Source organism: Cucumis sativus, chromosome 4 (assembly GCF_000004075.3).
Source record: "Cucumis sativus cultivar 9930 chromosome 4, Cucumber_9930_V3, whole genome shotgun sequence".
In the NCBI taxonomy this organism is placed as follows: domain Eukaryota; kingdom Viridiplantae; phylum Streptophyta; class Magnoliopsida; order Cucurbitales; family Cucurbitaceae; genus Cucumis; species Cucumis sativus.
This window is the reverse complement of record NC_026658.2, coordinates 19890814-19909855: the sequence shown is the minus strand read 5'-3', so window position 1 is coordinate 19909855 and position 19042 is coordinate 19890814. Positions and strand designations below refer to the sequence as shown.

General features: G+C 33.2%; 1 protein-coding gene across 1 annotated transcript; it reads right to left on the bottom strand.

The window, feature by feature from the left end:
* Positions 1-13101: 13101 nt before the first annotated feature.
* On the bottom strand, positions 13102-17253 carry LOC101210773 (serine/threonine-protein kinase SRK2H). The gene is given in 10 exon segments (XM_031883749.1): positions 13102-13669; positions 14200-14298; positions 14380-14484; positions 14588-14671; positions 15185-15277; positions 15377-15430; positions 16549-16576; positions 16578-16648; positions 16795-16869; positions 16962-17253. Coding segments are annotated over 10 exon segments (1035 nt in total). The 5' UTR covers positions 17082-17253; the 3' UTR covers positions 13102-13363.
* Between the last annotated feature and the right edge of the window lie 1789 nt (positions 17254-19042).

Below are 19042 nucleotides of genomic sequence, written 5' to 3'. Positions count from 1 at the left end.
AATGTTTATTTTTCTTAAGAGAAAGCATCAAATGATCATGTATTAAAAATTGTACCAAGTCTATGGAAATTAATACAAATACAAAGTTCAAATTCCACAATTTAAATTTCTCTTGAAATTTCGCGTGAACAATGAAAATTAGGTTCTTTTGAATATGAGAAGATAGTAAAAGATATACGCAACCCCACCATAGCTTGGATAGATATTTAATACGAAAAAATTTATCTATACGAAAAGATTTATCTATACGAAAAGATTTGTTGATAGATGTACTAACGCTTCTTTATACCAAAAGAATTAATCTTGCACTTGAGATGTTACAAGCATATTGGACAAAAAAATTATAAAAGATTACAATAAATGAATAATGTGTTATACTTTTTAGTGTGTGGTTGCACATATAGTTGATTCCAACATGTTGTGTTTGGGATTGGGAGCAGACCATGCAATTGGTCCTTTGGGCTTGCAATCTAACAATGATGCAGGCAATGGTGCCCTTGCACCCATTCCATTGGGATCAAAAACTAATAAACTCGTCAGAAGTTGGAGGAAGGGAAATTGATGACGATGATTCAGGTACTTCAGCAATAGATTCTCTAAAATTACGAATGGTAGATTCTTCCAGAGTCGTTGGAGGTTGTGCTAAATCAAGCATGCCTCTAGTAGTTGCCATGATTTTGAATGGAGAAGACATGGCAATGAGGAAGAAGAATGTGAAGAAAACAACATCATGTTGGAAAGCCATTCAACAAAAATGAACAATTAATTGGACCAAAAAAAATAACAATTGAAGAGATGGTTCAAGTTTATGAGATTTTCTATGAATATCGGATGTATTATGTGATTTAAATAAGTTAGTAGAGAGAGAGATTGAATTGTATAAACATGGAAAATTCAACTATCATATCGTTGTTCTTAAACTACCTTTGTCCTCAATTTGGGTTCATAACTAATCCGCGTAGATCGTTCATAATTTTAAAAGTTATACAAATTAAACCTATCACAAAAATTGTCTAGTTGTCTCAAGTGCACCACCAGGTCTTTTATTTTTAGCTTTATATTGCATTGTTGAAATTTATACTTCTCTCTTCTGTATAATTCATAATACAATTTTGAGCATTTTTAAAAATAGCAAGATAAATTAAAATATTTATAAGTTATAGCAAAATTTTGGATTTTATCGATGATAGTCACTAATAGACTTCTATCACTATTTATTATTGTCACTGATAAAAGAATATCAATGGTTATCAATGTCTATTATTGATAGAATATGAAAATTTTGCTATATGTTTGTAAATGTCTGGTCAAATTTGCTAATTTTGACAATTTTCCACGTAATTTTATATTTGTTCAAGAAAAAATTCAATTAATGACCATATCGTACGTTCGATGGGCCGAAGTATATAGTTGTAGATAGAAACACAAACCACAAACCACTTCCATCTTTGGATCAAACCACTTCCATCTTTGGATCTGTACAACTGTTTTCATTGGTTGTGGTTTTTTTAAGAGCTCATCATGCAGGTGAATGAGTGCAAGCAAGACCATGTTGAAATGACGCGAAATTGTCTCACCCGACCGCATGAATTCCCTATGAATCACACGGGTTTTCACTTCATATGCAAGTATGTAAAGGAACATCCCCACCATCCCCTCAACATCGACGACTTCCATCGACGTTAGTCTAGCGATGGTCCTAACACTACAAAAAAAATGACATTCTATGACAGTTGATACAATTCAAATTAAAAAGGAGAAAAGAAAAACTATCACGAAATGTCAAAACACGCGTTTTTAGTGGAAAAAAATGTTGTTTTCGGATTCTACCTTTCGTGACAGTTATTTGTCATCATAAAAGGTAAAAGTATTAAATAATTTTATTTTAATAAAATTTATTAAACTAAAATAAAATATATTTATAATTTTCTCTTCCCCTTTCTCTCCATCTCCATGAAAGAAATCCCTTCTCTCCGTCTATTATTTTCGGTCAGCCACACAAAAACCCCATATTTCTCATCAATTTACGACGACCACAAAAGTTAGGGTCCACCATACAGAAGTTCTTCAGTGACCCACACCAACCTGTACCGCCTATTCGAACGACTGTTGGTGACCCACGACGAACGACGGTAGGTGTTCCACGGCGGTCGAATGTATTACCAATCGCTATCTTCATAGATATATGGTCGATCCATCAATACTGAAAGCCCTGATTTTTCAATTTGGTGGATTTGATATGATATCAAGAAAAAATTTGTATTCATATCCCTACATTGAGCGCTAGAAGAAGAAATTGAGGGTACAAAAGAAGATTTCTCTGAGGACTTACTGCTTAAAACCCTTGCCTGATCGCAAGGTGTTGGCGCATTTTCACTTCCAAAGCAGAGCTCCTTCGTCCCACTCTAACTCCTATGGTCGCCACCACCACCTATTCCTAAGGCCATTTCTCAATGGGTACTTTAGTATTTCATTCTTTCTTTTTTCCTTCTCTATATATGTGTGTGATGTATCAACTCTCTTCTCCTATGTCCTCTCGATTAAGTTCCTCAAAAAAAAATTAGAAGTGATTTTTGTAGTTCTTTGTCAAAGCATAGTCAAAATATATTGTTGCGAGGCACTGTGGAGGCATTAATTTAATTTTAAAAATATGAAAGACCTTAAAAGGTTCGGTGAATTGGGTAAAATCAAAGGCCTTGGAGCTCTTTACTATCCCTACATTGAGTGTTGGAAGAAGAAATTGAGAGAGTTCAACATTATATTTGTGCAAATTGATGCAATGGTGTTCATGTGTAGCTAGCAATATTTGAAAAGCATAAGAAAATTATCGAAACAATTTATTTCTTTATTTTGATAGTGTATTTTGCAAAAACTCTTTTCACACAATAATTTGGCCGAAGATCTTAATCCTTCTAGATGTTTTCCTTTTTATGCAACTGGTTGTTGCTTATTGATCATTTTGGTCTGAATTGGTGTCACCTAGAATAATCATCCCCTTCAAATCGCCATTTTCATATAAATACTTAGTTGAGGTGCCATAGGATGAACCAAACATATGAGAAGGCTTAATCATGGTTGAATGCACATTTTTTAAAGGTTTTGGTAGAACATATTGTTCCATCACTACTTCGGGTTTGTGCTGGATTTTGTGTGGATAACAATGACTAGAAGATTTTTTGAATGACTCGAGGAGGACTCTAATAAACATTGAACTTGTAGTTTCATGTTTCAAAATGAAATGACCATGATAAGCTCTTTTATAATTATACCTCTTTATTGTTATTGATTAAATTATTAGTTTTGTCTTAATAACCAAATTCCAATAAACCAACATCCTAAGCTGTTTAATGAGTCATGAATAGTATTTAGAGACATACAAGGATCAATGTTCAAGATCAGATTAAAGGGTCTATAGTATAGGGATAAGGCTAGGTACCTTATCCTGGCCGTAAAACTATTAATACGGCTCACTTTGTATTTGATACAAACGCAATGATCCAACGCGTTCGTGTAGTTGACATGTGAGTGAGGGTATCTTATGCAATGAGTTTGCATAAGATCGGACTGCAAAATAGCAACCACTAGATGTAACTCCGATAACTAGTTAGGTTTCTATTTCACTAGGATGACCTAGGTAACTTAGTCTTAATCCTGAGTGTGTTATGAACTCATGTTCGCGAGGGATTGTCCTTTGATTTGTACGGATGATAATGGCCAGATCGCCGACTAAATAAGCTTATCATTTTGGGGACAAGATCGAGTAGGGAGCTGGGAACATAATTACACAAGATGGAATTCACTCATTCCCTACTTTAGGGTAAGTAGATAAGTGTTCCCTTAAATGGTGTCTCCATGTCTTGAACCTCTTTATGGCACGAGAAGAGTTTTTGTTTATTGGTAGGACCATAAACAAGTTGTTCATTGGAGGAGCACTGATATTTAAGGATTAGAGGTAACCTAAGAGTAAAACGGTAAACTGACCCAGCTGATGTTACAAACACTCATGAAGGACTAACTTACTGTTATTGGTTTATATCCGTGGACACATAAATATATCTATAGTGAGAAGAGTTCAGCTATGAGTCTTTAGTGGAGTGTACACACAGATAACGAATATTGATTAATGTGGTTAATGAGTTTAGCCAATTAATCTCAAATCATTGTAGTTTCTGATATGTAGGTCCATTAGGTCCCCTTCCTAGCTCGTAAAGGACAATGAGATTTATTTATATTGGTTGTAATTTGAAATGTTCAAATTTACTTTAGGAATTAGTTTAATGTATAGTGATACATTATAATATAAAGTTTGCGAAACTTTATTATATAAATTTAATTTTGGATATGATTCAAAATTAATTTATGAAAGATAAAATATTTGAATGAGCTCAAATATTAATTTAATGTGACTTTGATTCATATTAGAATTATTGATTATGAGATAAATTTATATTTGAATATGATTCAAATTTAATTTAAGTTAAATATAAGATATTTAACTTAGGTATTAATTAATTGAAGAAATAATTAATAATTTAGTTTTATTTAATTAAATTTATAAAATAATAATAGGAAAAGGTTTTCTCTCAAATATCTCTAAACCTTTTCCTATCCAAATTGGTTCACACAAACCAATCTCATCCTAGAGCATAGGAAGGTCTCCGACTGGTGGTGTCCCAAATTGGAGATTGAGTTGTAGATTCAGAGATATCACCGAAAGTAAGTTGTCGTATCTTATCTTTAAAAGCATGCTGTAGAAAAATGAAAAGTATTTAAGAGTTAGTAAAATGGGATTTAAGTTAAGGGTAGAGTGGTAATTTGCCTTTGTGGCAAATTTATAATTGTTTACATCTTCTACTTTAGGTCTTTTTAAATTAGACAAAAAGAAAAGGGGGCAGCCGACAGTTCACGACAGAAAGAGAGTGAGGGAGAGAAAGAGGCGTTCGGCGAAGCTTTAACATATGAGTTTTTGCACGACAGTGAACGACATTCGAAGAGAAGAGGACGGTGAACGACGCACATTTGCGGTACTCTGATGATGTGTTGAGTTTGGGTCTCGACATCAGTTCCGCGTTGGGAATTGGTTCAGTCCGAATTGCAACACATGACAGGATGATCAGAGTCCTCACTAATGTTAGATATGTTCCGAAACTCAAACGTAGTCTAATATCTACTGGTGATTTAGATAGATCAGGTTATACTTGTAAATCTGAGAATGGAGTTATGAAAGTTACCAAGGGTTCTTTGGTTAAACTTGAGGAATGGTTTGTATGTGTTGGAAGGTACTGCAATTTCAGGCAGTGCTGCTATTGCATCAGACAAAGTTACAGATATGTCTATGTTATGGCACAAAAGGTTAGCTCATGTGAGTGAAAGAGGTTAACAAGCACTTTCTCAACAAGGTTTGTTGAGAGGAGTTAAAGATGTTGAACTACCATTTTATGAGCATTGTATAATGGGAAAGTCTACCAGAGTAAAGTTTGGGAAAGGGAAGCACACGACCAAAGGTATTTTGGATTATGTTCATTCAGATTTGTGGGGTCCTATGAAGATGCCTTCTAGGTGTCTCTTGGCTAATGCATCATTACCCTTGAAATTTTGGGGGGAAGCTGCTCAAACAGTATGTTATCTCATTAATAGGAGTCCTTCTACAACTTTAGACTTAAAGACTCCTCAAGAGGTATGGATAGGTAAAGCTCCAAGTTTAGATCATCTCAGAGTGTTCGAATGCTCAGCATATGCTCATGTTAAAGATGGAAAGTTGAACAAGAGGGCACTAAAATGCATGTTTATTGGTTATCCTTAGGGTGTCAAAGGTTATAAACTTTGGTGCTTGCAGAAGGGGATAAATAAATGCATTATCAGTAGAGATGTAACTTTTAATGAGACATAAATGTCGTATTGTGTCAAAGAGCAACAAAAGCAGAAGACTATTGATCATGTTGAGACAAAGGTTAGAGTTGATTCAGAAGTACGACCATCAGTTGGCTTAGATGTATCTAGTGATCAGTTACCACTAGTTTCACAAACAAAGGCCACACACCAGTTTGAATATGATGGTATACAGTCTCAACATGAGAGGACTTTAATTGATGAGGGCGTTCACAGTGAAGAAAGCTCAAGTAATAATGACCTACAGAACTATCAGCTTACTCAAGACAGGGTTCAGAGGGAAAGACATGCTCCTATAAGGTATGATTACGCTGACTTAGTTGCTTATGCTCTTACTTGCGCAGCTGATAGTATTGAAGCAGAGACTCTTACTTTTGAAGAGGCAATCGTATATGATTCTAAGAAACAATCGAAGGATGCTTTGGTGGCAGAGTTGTTCTCTTTACAAAATCAAGTCAGGTACAAGAGGTAATAGTAAGCCTAGATATAAGGCTAGGTTGGTAGCAAAAGGCTACATTCAAAAGGAGGGAGTTGACTTTAATGAGATTTTTTCTCCGGTGGTGAGGTATTCGTCCATTAGATTAATTTTATTTATTGTTGTTCACTTTGATATGTTCATTGAACAGATGGACGTCACCACAACATTTCTTCATGGAGAACTGGAGGAGATGATTTACATGGCTCAACTTAAGGGCTATATGGTGAAGGGTAAGGAAGACATGGTTTGTCGTATTCACAAGTTCATCTATGGACTTAAACAATCTCCAAGACAGTGGTATATCAGGTTTGATATGATAGAACTAAGTCATGCACAGTGGAAAAAGAATCGAATTTCTACCCTAATTGCCACAATTAACATCTAACCATAAACTAATCAAATTAGGGTTTTAAGAAGTATTACCTTTGAAGCTTTCAAAAGGTTTGATGTTTTCTTACCAATTCTACCCGAGACCACCACTAGTACTCAACTGCTATCCTCTAGACAAAGAACCGGGTTGTGGGACCCAATTTTGGTGTAGAAAGTAATGGAGATAAAATGAGATTGGAAGCTTTCTTTTTTCTTTTGTTGAGATTATGAAAATGATAAGAGAGGCAAAAGTCCTTCAACATTTGAAAACATCTCTATTTATAGCCTAATTACATGCAAAAATGCATGCAATTCAATTGCCAAATCTCAACACCTAATATTCCACTAACAATTAGTGGAACTTAGTGGGCTAGGTGTCTATATCTCATATAGCCACATATCCCACTAAGAGTTAGTGGGATTATCCAACAAAATGTTGGATTTTCCCACTAACTTAGTCCAAGGGTAAAATGGTCATTAGATTTTCTAGTCAAAAGTCAAACTTTGACTTTTCTAAGTCAAAAGTCAATATTTTGACTTTTTACCATTTTGTCCGTCTTGACTAATTCCAACCTCCCGAGCATGAATCCGCATTCATTTTTCCAAAATTCAAATCACATTTGAATATAAGGCCGGTCAAAGTTTGACTTTTCAAAGTCAAAAGTCAACATTTTGACTTTTTACTATTTTTGACCAATTCCGAGCTTCTTAGTATGAATCCGCATTCATACTTATAGTATGTAAAACATAAAGCTCTATTTCTAATTAGAAGACCGACGACTATATCACTGTATATGTCGGTTTTCCTTTCTTCTCCCAATTCGAACAATTCGACTTATTTCATCACACTGTTCTAAGTTTAATCCATATGAGCTAGCAGAGGAACCTAATGGACCTATAGATCATGGGCTCCAACGATTCAAGATTAACTAGCTAAACTCTTTTAAACCGAGTTAATCAACATTCGTTAACTAACGGGTCATTCCACTAAAGTCCCGTAGTTGCACTCCCCTCACTATAGATATATTTGTGTCCATTTGATAAAACCATAATCAGTAAGTTAATCCTTCACAGGTTGCTCGTAACCTTGGCTGGGTCAAAATACCGTTTTACCCCCAAGATTACATCTTGCTCCTTAAGTCCCACTAATCCACTATTGAACAATTGGTTTAAGGTTCAACCTATAAACTTAATCCCTCTCGGGCCAATGAGAGGGTGGGGCCCCTTGTTCAAGACTTGGATTCAGTGCTTAAGAGAGCAACCTATCTACTAACCCTAAAGCGGGTAGGAGTGAATTCCATCTTGTACCCTATGTTCCCAGCTATCCACCCGATCTTACTCCTGAAATGGGAGGCTTATTGGGCCAACGTGATGAGCTGCCCTCACCTATGCAGATCTAAGGATAATCTCGTATGAACAGGAGTTCATAGTTAACTCAGGATTAAGACTAAGTTACCTAGGTCATCAATAATTGAGATAGTCAGTTTTAAACAGTAAACGGTGTTATAACGTAAAAATGACTAATTCATGGTTCAGTCTTATGTAAACATTTTACATAGGATGCCCCCACTTTCATGTCTCTACATGAACGATTAGGATCACATCGTTTGTACTACAAAGTGGGTCGCATCCATAGTTTCTCTAAATAAGGCGCCCAACCTTTATTTCATATACTATAGACTATTTAGGCTATATACTCGAACTTGATCCACGTTTATGTTTACACATAAAGTTCAAGTTTATTCAAAAAATAGCCTTGGAACTTGATTTATTGGATTTAAGATTATAATATTTAATTTCTCAATAACAACTTTATTGAACAGAATATGATTTACAAACTACGAGTTTTAGGACAAAATTCCAACATGATACTTTCATTCTAAAGCAGGGGTTAAGTAGTGAGTTGTATGTAGATGGTATGATACTAGTGTCTAAGGATTAAAATATTTACAAATATTTACAAATTATAGCAAAATTTTGGATTCTATCAATAATAGTCACTAATAGACTTCTAACACTGTTTATTAATGTCACTGATAGAAGAATATCAATGGTTATCAATGTCTACTATTGATAAAATATGAAAATTTTGCTATATGTTTGTAAATGTCTGGTCCAATTTGCTATTTTTGACAATTTCCCACATAATATTATATTTGTTCAAGAAAAAAGTCAATTAATGACCAGATAGTACGTTCGATGGGTTGAAGTATGTAGTTGTAGATAGAAACACAAACCACAAACCACCTCCATCTTTGGATCTTACAACTGTTTGTGGGTTGTGGTGTTTTGAACAACTAATCATGCAAGCGAATGAGTGCAAGCAACACCATGTTGAAATGACGCTAAATTGTCTCACCCAACCGCATGAATTCCCTTTAAATCACACGGTTTTTCACTTCATATGCAAGTATGTGGAGGAACATCCCCACCATCCCCTCAACATCGACAACTTCTGTCGACGTTAGTCTAGCGATGGTCCTAAGTAGATGACAAATAATGGTGAAACATCTTCGATTCGTTCTCATACTTTCCAAACACATTAGGTCTGATGCATGAATCATGCGAAAATACGCTAACTACATAATCCTATGCCTAGTCAGTACATGGGGTATCATTTTTGGGTCATTCTTTAACAACTCCAACATTAGTAGTAACTGATGTTGGGATGTTATGAACGCATATAGTAGATGCAAATTCGTGTTTGTCCAAAAGAAATGTTATATCCACACCCTGTTGGAAAGAAACCTTACGAACTCGTTCAAAATGAAATTGGTTAACCTAATCACGTACTTTGACTATAGGCTTATAGATTTTGAAAATTTGTTCATGAAGCTATAACTTTGCCCAAGTAAAATTTGGAAGGGCTCGTTGAAAAAAATTGTGTAACAAACATACAAATGAAAATAATTTTGCGAATTTGCTAATTTCCAAAAGCATTAGAATATTGTTTTTTAGATTGTGAACATTATTTAGTTATATCTTTTGTTTCGTCGAACAAATTTTTGAATGGGTGAGTCATTTTGTGGTTCTTTTTAATACATTATGAAAAACAAGTTTGTAAAAGCGATTGTGTATGTGAAAATTTGTGAACGTATTGTGCCTATACATTATACTAACTAACAAGTTAGACATATTTATAATTTTGAACTTAGTAATGTGTATTAAAATGTTTACGTTATAAAGCCTTTTTTTATTAAACCAACCTAACGTGCATCTTATACCTATTTTGACATTTTACAGTTTTATTGATTAAAAAATAAACTCTTTCTTTTTCTTTAATATATGTATAATTGTAAATGAATTTCATCACATATTCGTAATTGTGTACTACTTTTTCAAATATCATGTACCCTATAACTACACTTCGTCGATTTGAAAAAAAAAATGATGTGCTATGAAAGCAAAATAAAATAAAAAAATCATGAAACTGATAGAAATTTTTCATAAATTTTAGATTTTTCTTGATATTGCGGATGATTCGTCACTTCTCTTTCTTCATTTTCTTTGCAATTTGTTGATCTACTCTTTCAGATTTCTTCAACTCCTCTTCTAAATTTTCTTTCTTCTATTTTTATTAATATTTTTCTTTCTTTCTTTCTTCATCTTCTCATTGTTTCTTACAACTCCTCTTCCAAAATATAAAGATTGTTTAAATATCACTTTAAATATCTAGATTTTCCTTCTTTCTTTTATTGTTCTCATAGTTAAAAAGAACTATACGATCATGTATAATTTTTTGTATGATCGCATGTAAAATTTTCTACACGATTGCGTATTATGATCCTTTAGAAGAAGAATTACATGAAACATTTTTTCCATTGTTAAAAAGAACTACACAATCGTGTATAATTTCCTACATGATTGTGTATAATTTCCTACACGGTCGTGTATAATTTACTAAAGGATTATGTATCATGATTGTTTAGAAGAAGAATTATACGAAACATTTTTTCCATCGTTAAAATGAACTACATGATTGTGTATCATTTCATACATGATTGTGTATCATGATCGTTTAGAAAAATAATTACATGCGCACGTGTGACCAATTAATCACGTGTTGAGTGAGACATTTTTTGTATTTTTCATCGTGAGTTTTTTTCGTTTTCAAAATTTTTCTATATACGGTAAATATTTTGTCGGTTTGGTTATATTTTTTAAACAACCCCTTTTTTGTATATATATTTGTTTATTAGGGGAAAAGGGAATGGAAAAAGTAGGGTTTTGTTATAATTATTTGGGAAACTATAGAAAAATATCAAACTTACTATGAAAATTTAAAAGAGAGCTTGTGTTTTTCTTAAATATTGTAAAAATAGCCAAGATCAAACTTCATTTTAACTATTTTCGTATTTCCATTTTACCCTTATATATATTTTCTTCTCACACACTCTCATTCACACCCTAAACCCTATTTCCAGCAATCTCTCTCTTTCTTTTTCTTTCTAAAATATTCTCTTTCTCTCTCTAAATTAATTTGTATCAGAGAAGGCATTGGAGGTTGTGGCAAACTGCAAAACAAACTTGCTGGTTCTATTAGTCCTAGTTGAAAACAAAGGATTGTGGTTGATGGAAGTTGAAAGAAAAGTGGAAAATAGAGAGTTTGGAGTCGCCATTGATGGGATAAAATGGAATTTTCGGACTACAGAGAGGTGTGAGAAAGAAAAGGAACGAGGAAGATGAAGATGAAGAACAAGGAAGACGTAGCAGAGCCATTCTCAACATTCACAAGCCTTCCTTGCACACATGTGCCTGCCCTAGCTTCAACGCCTAGGCCTTTCTTTCAACAACACTTAGCCTACCAGTCTCTTCAAGCCAAACTTCTTCAACATTCACAAGCCTTCCTTGCACACATGTGCCTGCCCTAGCTTCAACGCCTAGGCCTTTCTTTCAACAACACTTAGCCTACCAGTCTCTTCAAGCCAAACTTCTTCTCGCCTAGGTGCATTTACAAGTTACTCTCTATTAAACCACCCATTCATCCAAAAGGATAAGCTTGAAATATTTGAAAGGCCCAACAAGTGGAAATTGATTTTAATTGAGGAGGAAACGACAATGCAGGGAGTTAAACTGCTCTGATACCATATTAAACCACCAATTCATCCAAAAGCTTAAGCTAATGGTTGAAAGCAAATTTAATTATATATCACCAACACTCTCTTTAGAGGTTTTCACGCCTAAATGAACACATCATATGCCTTAGCCGCCTAGTCATGTCTTTGGGGGGTTTTCATCCTTCTTTTTCGCCTCCTACGAAGCCCATCTCGCCTACCTCATGGACTTAAAAGACAAAATTTCACTTGCCAAATTCTTTTCACAACCTAATGGCTGGTCCCTAAACTTTTCATTACTTGGCTTCCTTCAATCATACAACTATAAATATTAACATCTTAACAACCTTGAACATGACTTTTCTTCTTTCACCAACCATGACACACTTACAATTACCCTCTTTGAGTTACTTTCTCAATCTTAATTCCAACCTAAACATATCCTTCCAACTTCTTAAAAGACTCAAGTATCTAAGGTCCAGGGTTTACACTGCACGTAGAGCCGACAAAGGAAAAGTTGTTATTTTGTATTTTTGATTAGTTTGGTAAATTTAGCTCGTTTTAGCTTGGAGTTGAGTCATTTTTACTTTGTTGGACTCATTTGCTTCTCTAGATCAATATTTATAAAAAATAATAGATTTGATGCATAACTACAACTATCTCAGGTAATTTAACCTAGAAAACATAGCACTTTTATGGTGCTATGAGAAACGAATATTTGACTCAGTCGAACGCTTTGACAACTTCTGGTTCGTTAATGAACATATATATTTTTGGGCATTTTATGATTTCAATATTTATAATTTTATACCAGTTCAATCATTGCAAATTTTAATAGAAAATAAAATGTGGAGGTGAATTATATTAAGAGTTAATTCTTTTAGATTTAACAAAATAAGTATTAAAGTTATTAGGCCCATAACTCAGACATACTACGTTTGGAAAAATAGCAAAAACACCGGTCAAACCCATAAAGTGTAAAAAAAGTATGTACACATTTGATACACTTAATAGACGTTTGACACACACGATGCACACAATACATGTACTTGATCCACTTGATATCCTTGATATATATAACTTGATACAAATTTTGATAAAACAAAAAATTTCACGTGTTTACAAGAAAGAAGGAAATTAGAAGTGTTTGACACTTCAAAAATTTTATTCTTAATTTTTGACTCACTGCAATTTTTCATCTATTAAATATTTTCCACAATAATGCTCTTATGCTCTTAAAAAGCATTACAAGAATATAAAAATAAAAAAGTCCAAGTACATTGTATTAAATTAACACAAAAACAAGTCACAATAGAGAATGTAATTTGTAATTTGAACTTCAAGATTCGTCAACTACTAATATATAAACATATTTACCTTTTTAGAACTTAAAGCTTGTTGATGATATTACACTGTACAGGCTTACAACTACTGGAGGACCATAATTATTTGATACTTACATAACACCAACAAAGCTTAATAAAGAAATACAACAAACCACTCTATGGTATATGTGGTGTTTTTAAATGATGATCAAGTCTTTTATATATCTACAATTTCTTTCACCATCATTTCATATGTACTCATTTTCTTCCTCTTGTTCCAGCCCAGTCTCGTAATAATCCTCTTCTTCTTCTTCTTCTAGCCCTGTCTCGTAATCCTCTTCAGTTTCTGACCAATAGCCCATGATGGGTTTTGATGGTTGGGCAAACTGCTTTCTAGCCTCCCTCACGATCTTCATGATTTCTTCCACACTTTGATGAGACGAGGTTGGATTATTATCCTTCTTGTAATAGATTGCTTTGGCTGGTTCTGTCAGTTCCCATTGCAAGTTTTTCAGCAACCATGGGTGACTTATGATCTCTTTTATTGAAATTCTCTGTTGTTGTATTTTGTTGAAAATGTAAGAACATCATCGAAAAGAAGCTTCAAAAGAAAGAAGGGGACTTTGTTGCGTTTTACAAACTAAAATTTTCTCCTAATATAGCTTTTTCTATTGTTATTTTTCATCTTTTGAAAAATTACTTTAAATTACAAAACGGCTGCAAATATAGTAAACTATCGCAATGTCTTTGTGAAAGACTGCAGTATATACATATAGTTTGTCATAGTCTATCATACATGTGATATATAATTTTTGTTCATCTGACTCTATTCGAAAACAACCCTTTCTTTTACTGTACAGTGTCAGATGAAAATGAGTATAATTTTATATTTTGGCTTCCGAAATTTCAATAGATTTGCATTAGGTAGGATCTATCAAGGCTGATGGAAGTACCTATACCATCATGTTACCATTTCAGAAGTTTCAATTTAGAATATATCAAACAAGTTGAGGAAAAAAAAAATTATATATGGAATGAGAGAAATTTAAATAACGAATTAGCTAGTTTGTCACAGAAAAGATACCTTCGAGGGATTTCGGACAAAGATGCAAGAGAGTAGGTGTTGACAATCTCGAGATATACGAATATGGTCTGGTATTTTGTAGCGTCCAGACATCTTTCGCTGCAGAAGAACAAAACAGAAGTGAGAAAAAGATGATGGGCGCTCAACTGAAATAAGTATACAACAAGGAAAGTAATGAACCTTAATAGTTTTCTGAAAGTTCTTATTATCGTTTAGGTCTTCAAAAGGATATGCAGCGACCAACATAACATAAAGAGTAACTCCACATGACCATACATCTGCCATCTACAATAGAATGCCACGACAAGATCTTACTAAAAATAAACCATTTCAAAATTTGAAGTAAGAGAACCCATTTTTGAATTGTTCATAGAGTGCATATGACCACCTTTCCATCATACTGCCCATGAGATATAACCTCTGGTGCTGCGTATGTTGCAGAACCAACATTTGTATTTGGTTTTGAATGCACCTACTCACACCAATTGGACAATACAAGAGCATGAGCATAAGAACATAAGTATCGATTATTGAGCAAAGTAATAAAATTCTCTTATTCAAAGACCTTGGAGAAGCCAAAATCACACTTTTTCAACTGCGGAGTTGGACTTCCATCTAAATGGATATTGTCTACCATCAAATCTCTATTATGACATATTTTCTGCATAAAGTATTTAGTCAAACAAAATATGGTATAACATTTTTAAACAAGAAGTCATTTAAGGCTTAGTAGTATGTTGCACAACCAAAATTTTTATAGATTTTTCCAACACGAGACTCTTAACATCCTCAACATGCCTCCTACAGATGATACTTCTTTGCATGTTAGATAGTATGAGTTTTCATCTAAAAATCAATTGGTAATTAAAGAAGTAGCTTGGAGTGTAAATTTCCTTCCTTTTCTCAACGTGGGACTCTTAACATCTCGAACATTAGAATATGTTCATTTGAAATGAGCAAATTAATAAAAAAGATTGTAGAAGACCTTGGAGTAGCCAAAATCACATCTCTTCAAGCGTGGGGATTTCCTTCCATCTAAAAGGATATTGTCTAACTTCAAAGCTCTATGGCATATTTGCTGCATAAAGCACATTTTGTGTTAAACAATAACATGGTATAACCTTTTTAAACAACATACCATATGAGCTGTAGTATATATATGATTTTTTATCCCTACCATTGAATGAATGTAATTGACTCCTGAAATTAGCTGCTGAAAAAAATATCTTGCCTGTAACAAATTAGATCAAATGAGCACTTAAACAATCTCAAAATCCTATCAATTCTTATCTTTGGTTGTTGGGCCCATCAATAACTGATCTTAACGACCCTTTGACTCCCAATGTTAATTTTTTCAAATATGTATTTGTTTTCTCTCAATTCTTTACCACAGTTTTCATTTTTTCTCAAACAAAAGAGGTTAGTCCTTCACCAAAACTTCACATTGCTTCTTAAAATATTGGTAAAAGAAGAAAAACGTAAAGAAATTTGGAGGTGAAAGGATGTTTATTGGGCTATATTAGTACTGTCATTTTAGTTAGAATTGGTTAATTATGAAACTACTGAAATGTCTTGAAATGATTTGTCAAAGGTGAGTATTTATATTTTGTTGTAATTCTTTAGCAATAATATCAGTTCACAAGTATTTATATTATACAAGTCATGCATTCTATTTCTAGCTAGTTTTTGTTCAGTTTTATACTTTGTTTGAAATGAGTGAAGAAGCATGAACCGAATTGGGCTAATGACTTTAAGTACTAAATGATGATATATATGTATATACTTCTGCTTATGTTGTCGATAATACACATATGCCTTCCTACTTGGTGCAATTACAAAGCTATATGGTGTGTAGTTGATTATGTTGTATAATTAATAGCTCAATTTATGAGCTTAAAAGTAGGAGACTGATGGTTATTTTGAATGCAAGGTATTTGTCTTTTAAAATAAATAGGGGACTGATAGGGTTGAAAGAAAACTTATGTTTTTAAATTCTAAAAAGAATAATTGCAGTGTTGTACACTGTTAGGAGTGATAATAATGAAGTGTATAAGAACACTTTTAGAAAATATTGCAAATATAGTAAACTTTATTAGACACAAATCATATAGCTGATAGGAGTCTACTAGCAATACAGTGTATCAGTAACTTATAAACTTCCATCTAAATGTTTTGTATATATATTTCCAAACCTTAAGCTTAATTGTTAGTTAAATTTGCAAATTTTGGTGAAGTATTCAAGTGATCTTTACCAAACTGGCACCAAGGAAACGCTTTAAGAATAAAGCTAATAATTTATAGTATATGAGAAACAGACAGAGAGAGAGAGAGTATAGATAGATAGTAAACCTCATCTTCTCCAAAACGACCCCAATTACACTCTTTGGAAAAGTTCTCCCCCAGAAGCATATTCCATCGCCAAAGCCAAATGGGTTGTGGTTAAAAGAACCTACAAATAATTTGAAACCAACCTCCAACTTCAATTTCATCATTCATAATTTGGGCCTCTATTTCTTAACTAATCTAAAACTTGATGTAATTTTTACTAATCTCTCACTAATGAGAACCAAACTTGGAAGTAAAAAAGAAACTTGCCTCCTTAAAACGAACTACATTCGGATGCCTAAGCGATCGATGGTTTAGTATCTCCCTTTCCACATTTGCATCGATCTGTGAAGTTCAATAAAGGATGAGAAACAAAGATGATTGGAAATGTAAATGGAAAGAATTAATGAATGAAGAAATAGAAATATAAATAAGACCGTAGGACCACGTTGTATGAACTTGACGGCCACAAGCTCTTTGGTTTGCTTATGCTTACAAAGTTTAGTAACACCAAAACTTCCAGCACCCAAATCCTTAATAATTTCATACTTCTCCATTTCTACAAAATTCTCTGTAGCAATGAAGGAATTGAAACAGGATTTGGCGATCAGATCTGAAGTCAACTACTCTTACACAGCCCTCTTTATTTCCCCTTCAAATAATATGGTTTCTGTTGGGGTTCTTTTTTCTTAATGAACTTTTGTTTTTGTAAATATCAAATGCTGTTGGTGCTTGCATCTTTAAAAACGCACCAAGCAATCATTTGTCCTCGTGGATGTGACATTAATGCTCTCATACCTGCTACTAATTGGTGTACTTCACATGCCATTCTTTTTTTTCTTAAATCTCATCTTTGTCCTTTCTTTGTTTTTTAATATTGCAAGATACATTCTTCCCCTTCACCACTTTTTTCTTCTTCTCTTCCTATTATTAATTTGGGTGTTTCCTTCGTGGCAAAATATAAAATGAAAATTAAAGTTTGATGACCTAACATTTTAAATTTTGTAGAAATGGCAAATTAGCAAGACCAGTCCAATTGAAATTTTCAAATGACCAAATTCCCTCGTAGTTAAAAATGTGTAACTACATTTTATTACCGTATGATTGTCATCTTATTACCACTAATTATCAATGATATCGATTACTATTTGATTATTGTTTGATTATTGTCTGATTGTTATTTGATGTACATTATTATCTAATCGTTAATCATACTAATTTATCATCTGATTTTTATTTAATTTAATATGATATCCTTTACTATCTGCTAACCTTTTTTTTATAATTACTAAGTAGTTTATCAATAATCATCTCATTATCTTCCCTCTTTTGTCAATTATTATGTGTAGTTTCTAATTACCATCATATTACCATATAATTACCTCTCATTTTTTTTGTCAATTGCTAAGGCTTTTTTCTATTACATTATGATTGTCATTTGACTACCTTACATTTATTTTTGTTAATTTCTATGCATTTTATGTTTATTCTTCATTTTTGTAATCTACATAACATTGTCTAACATCTCATTGCCACTATGAAAAATGATCCTTGGAAGCTTAACCACAATGACAAAAATACTAAGATAGTATCACTTGATTACCTTCTGATTGTCATTTGATTACCTTTTTTATTTTTAATTTTAGTTAACTTTCTGAAATAGACATTTGATCTAAAACTGAACATTTTTTTTCATCGTTAAAAAAAACTACACAATCGTGTATTGATAATTTGTAGATATATAAGTTGTTGTAGCCTCTTTTATAGAGTTACGAGGTCAAGATGTAGAAGAAATATATCAAAACGCGTAATTTATATTGAGAATACATAAATATTCAAAAATACACTTTGTATAAGTTTTCATGCTTGCTTTACCGCATTTTAATGCTTTAACGTAGAATTGTAAACAAAAAGAGGAAGTTAGTGATTTGCAAAGACTCTCGTGTGAAAGAAACTTGACCAAAAGGATGTACCAGAAGGTGAGAGATAGTTCGCTAGAAGACAAAAGTAGTAGTTTGGGTGACGTGACCCTGTATGCATAGATTGCTTTTGGCGTACACGCAACTGGAAAGACAATTTCTCGCCCAAAAGTGTCTATAAAAAGCCCCTTGCTACACTATTCAAAGAGAGCCTGGAGAGGCTTGAATGACCAAATTTCTGAACGGATCGGCCAAACCCTAGAGAGAGATGGGAGAAACAACCTTCCCACCGTCTGCAAAGAACCTTTCTTCCTCTTCTCCGATTAGATTATAAAGTGTAAAGGTTAAAATCTAAGTAGGAAGGAATCCACCCTCCATTTCTCCCCTAACTTGTATTATTTTTTATTTTTTCTTTTCATTTTTGTATTCATTGTGTAATATATATTTTTCATATTGTACAATGGTCAAAGGCCTACATACTTTAATATATTACACATTCATACCTTTTCAATCTGGCATTTCTTTACTTTTCATCTATCTATGAGTTATATGTACTTTAAGTTTGTAAAGAGTTACTGATAAGGAGTCTAGCTTATAAC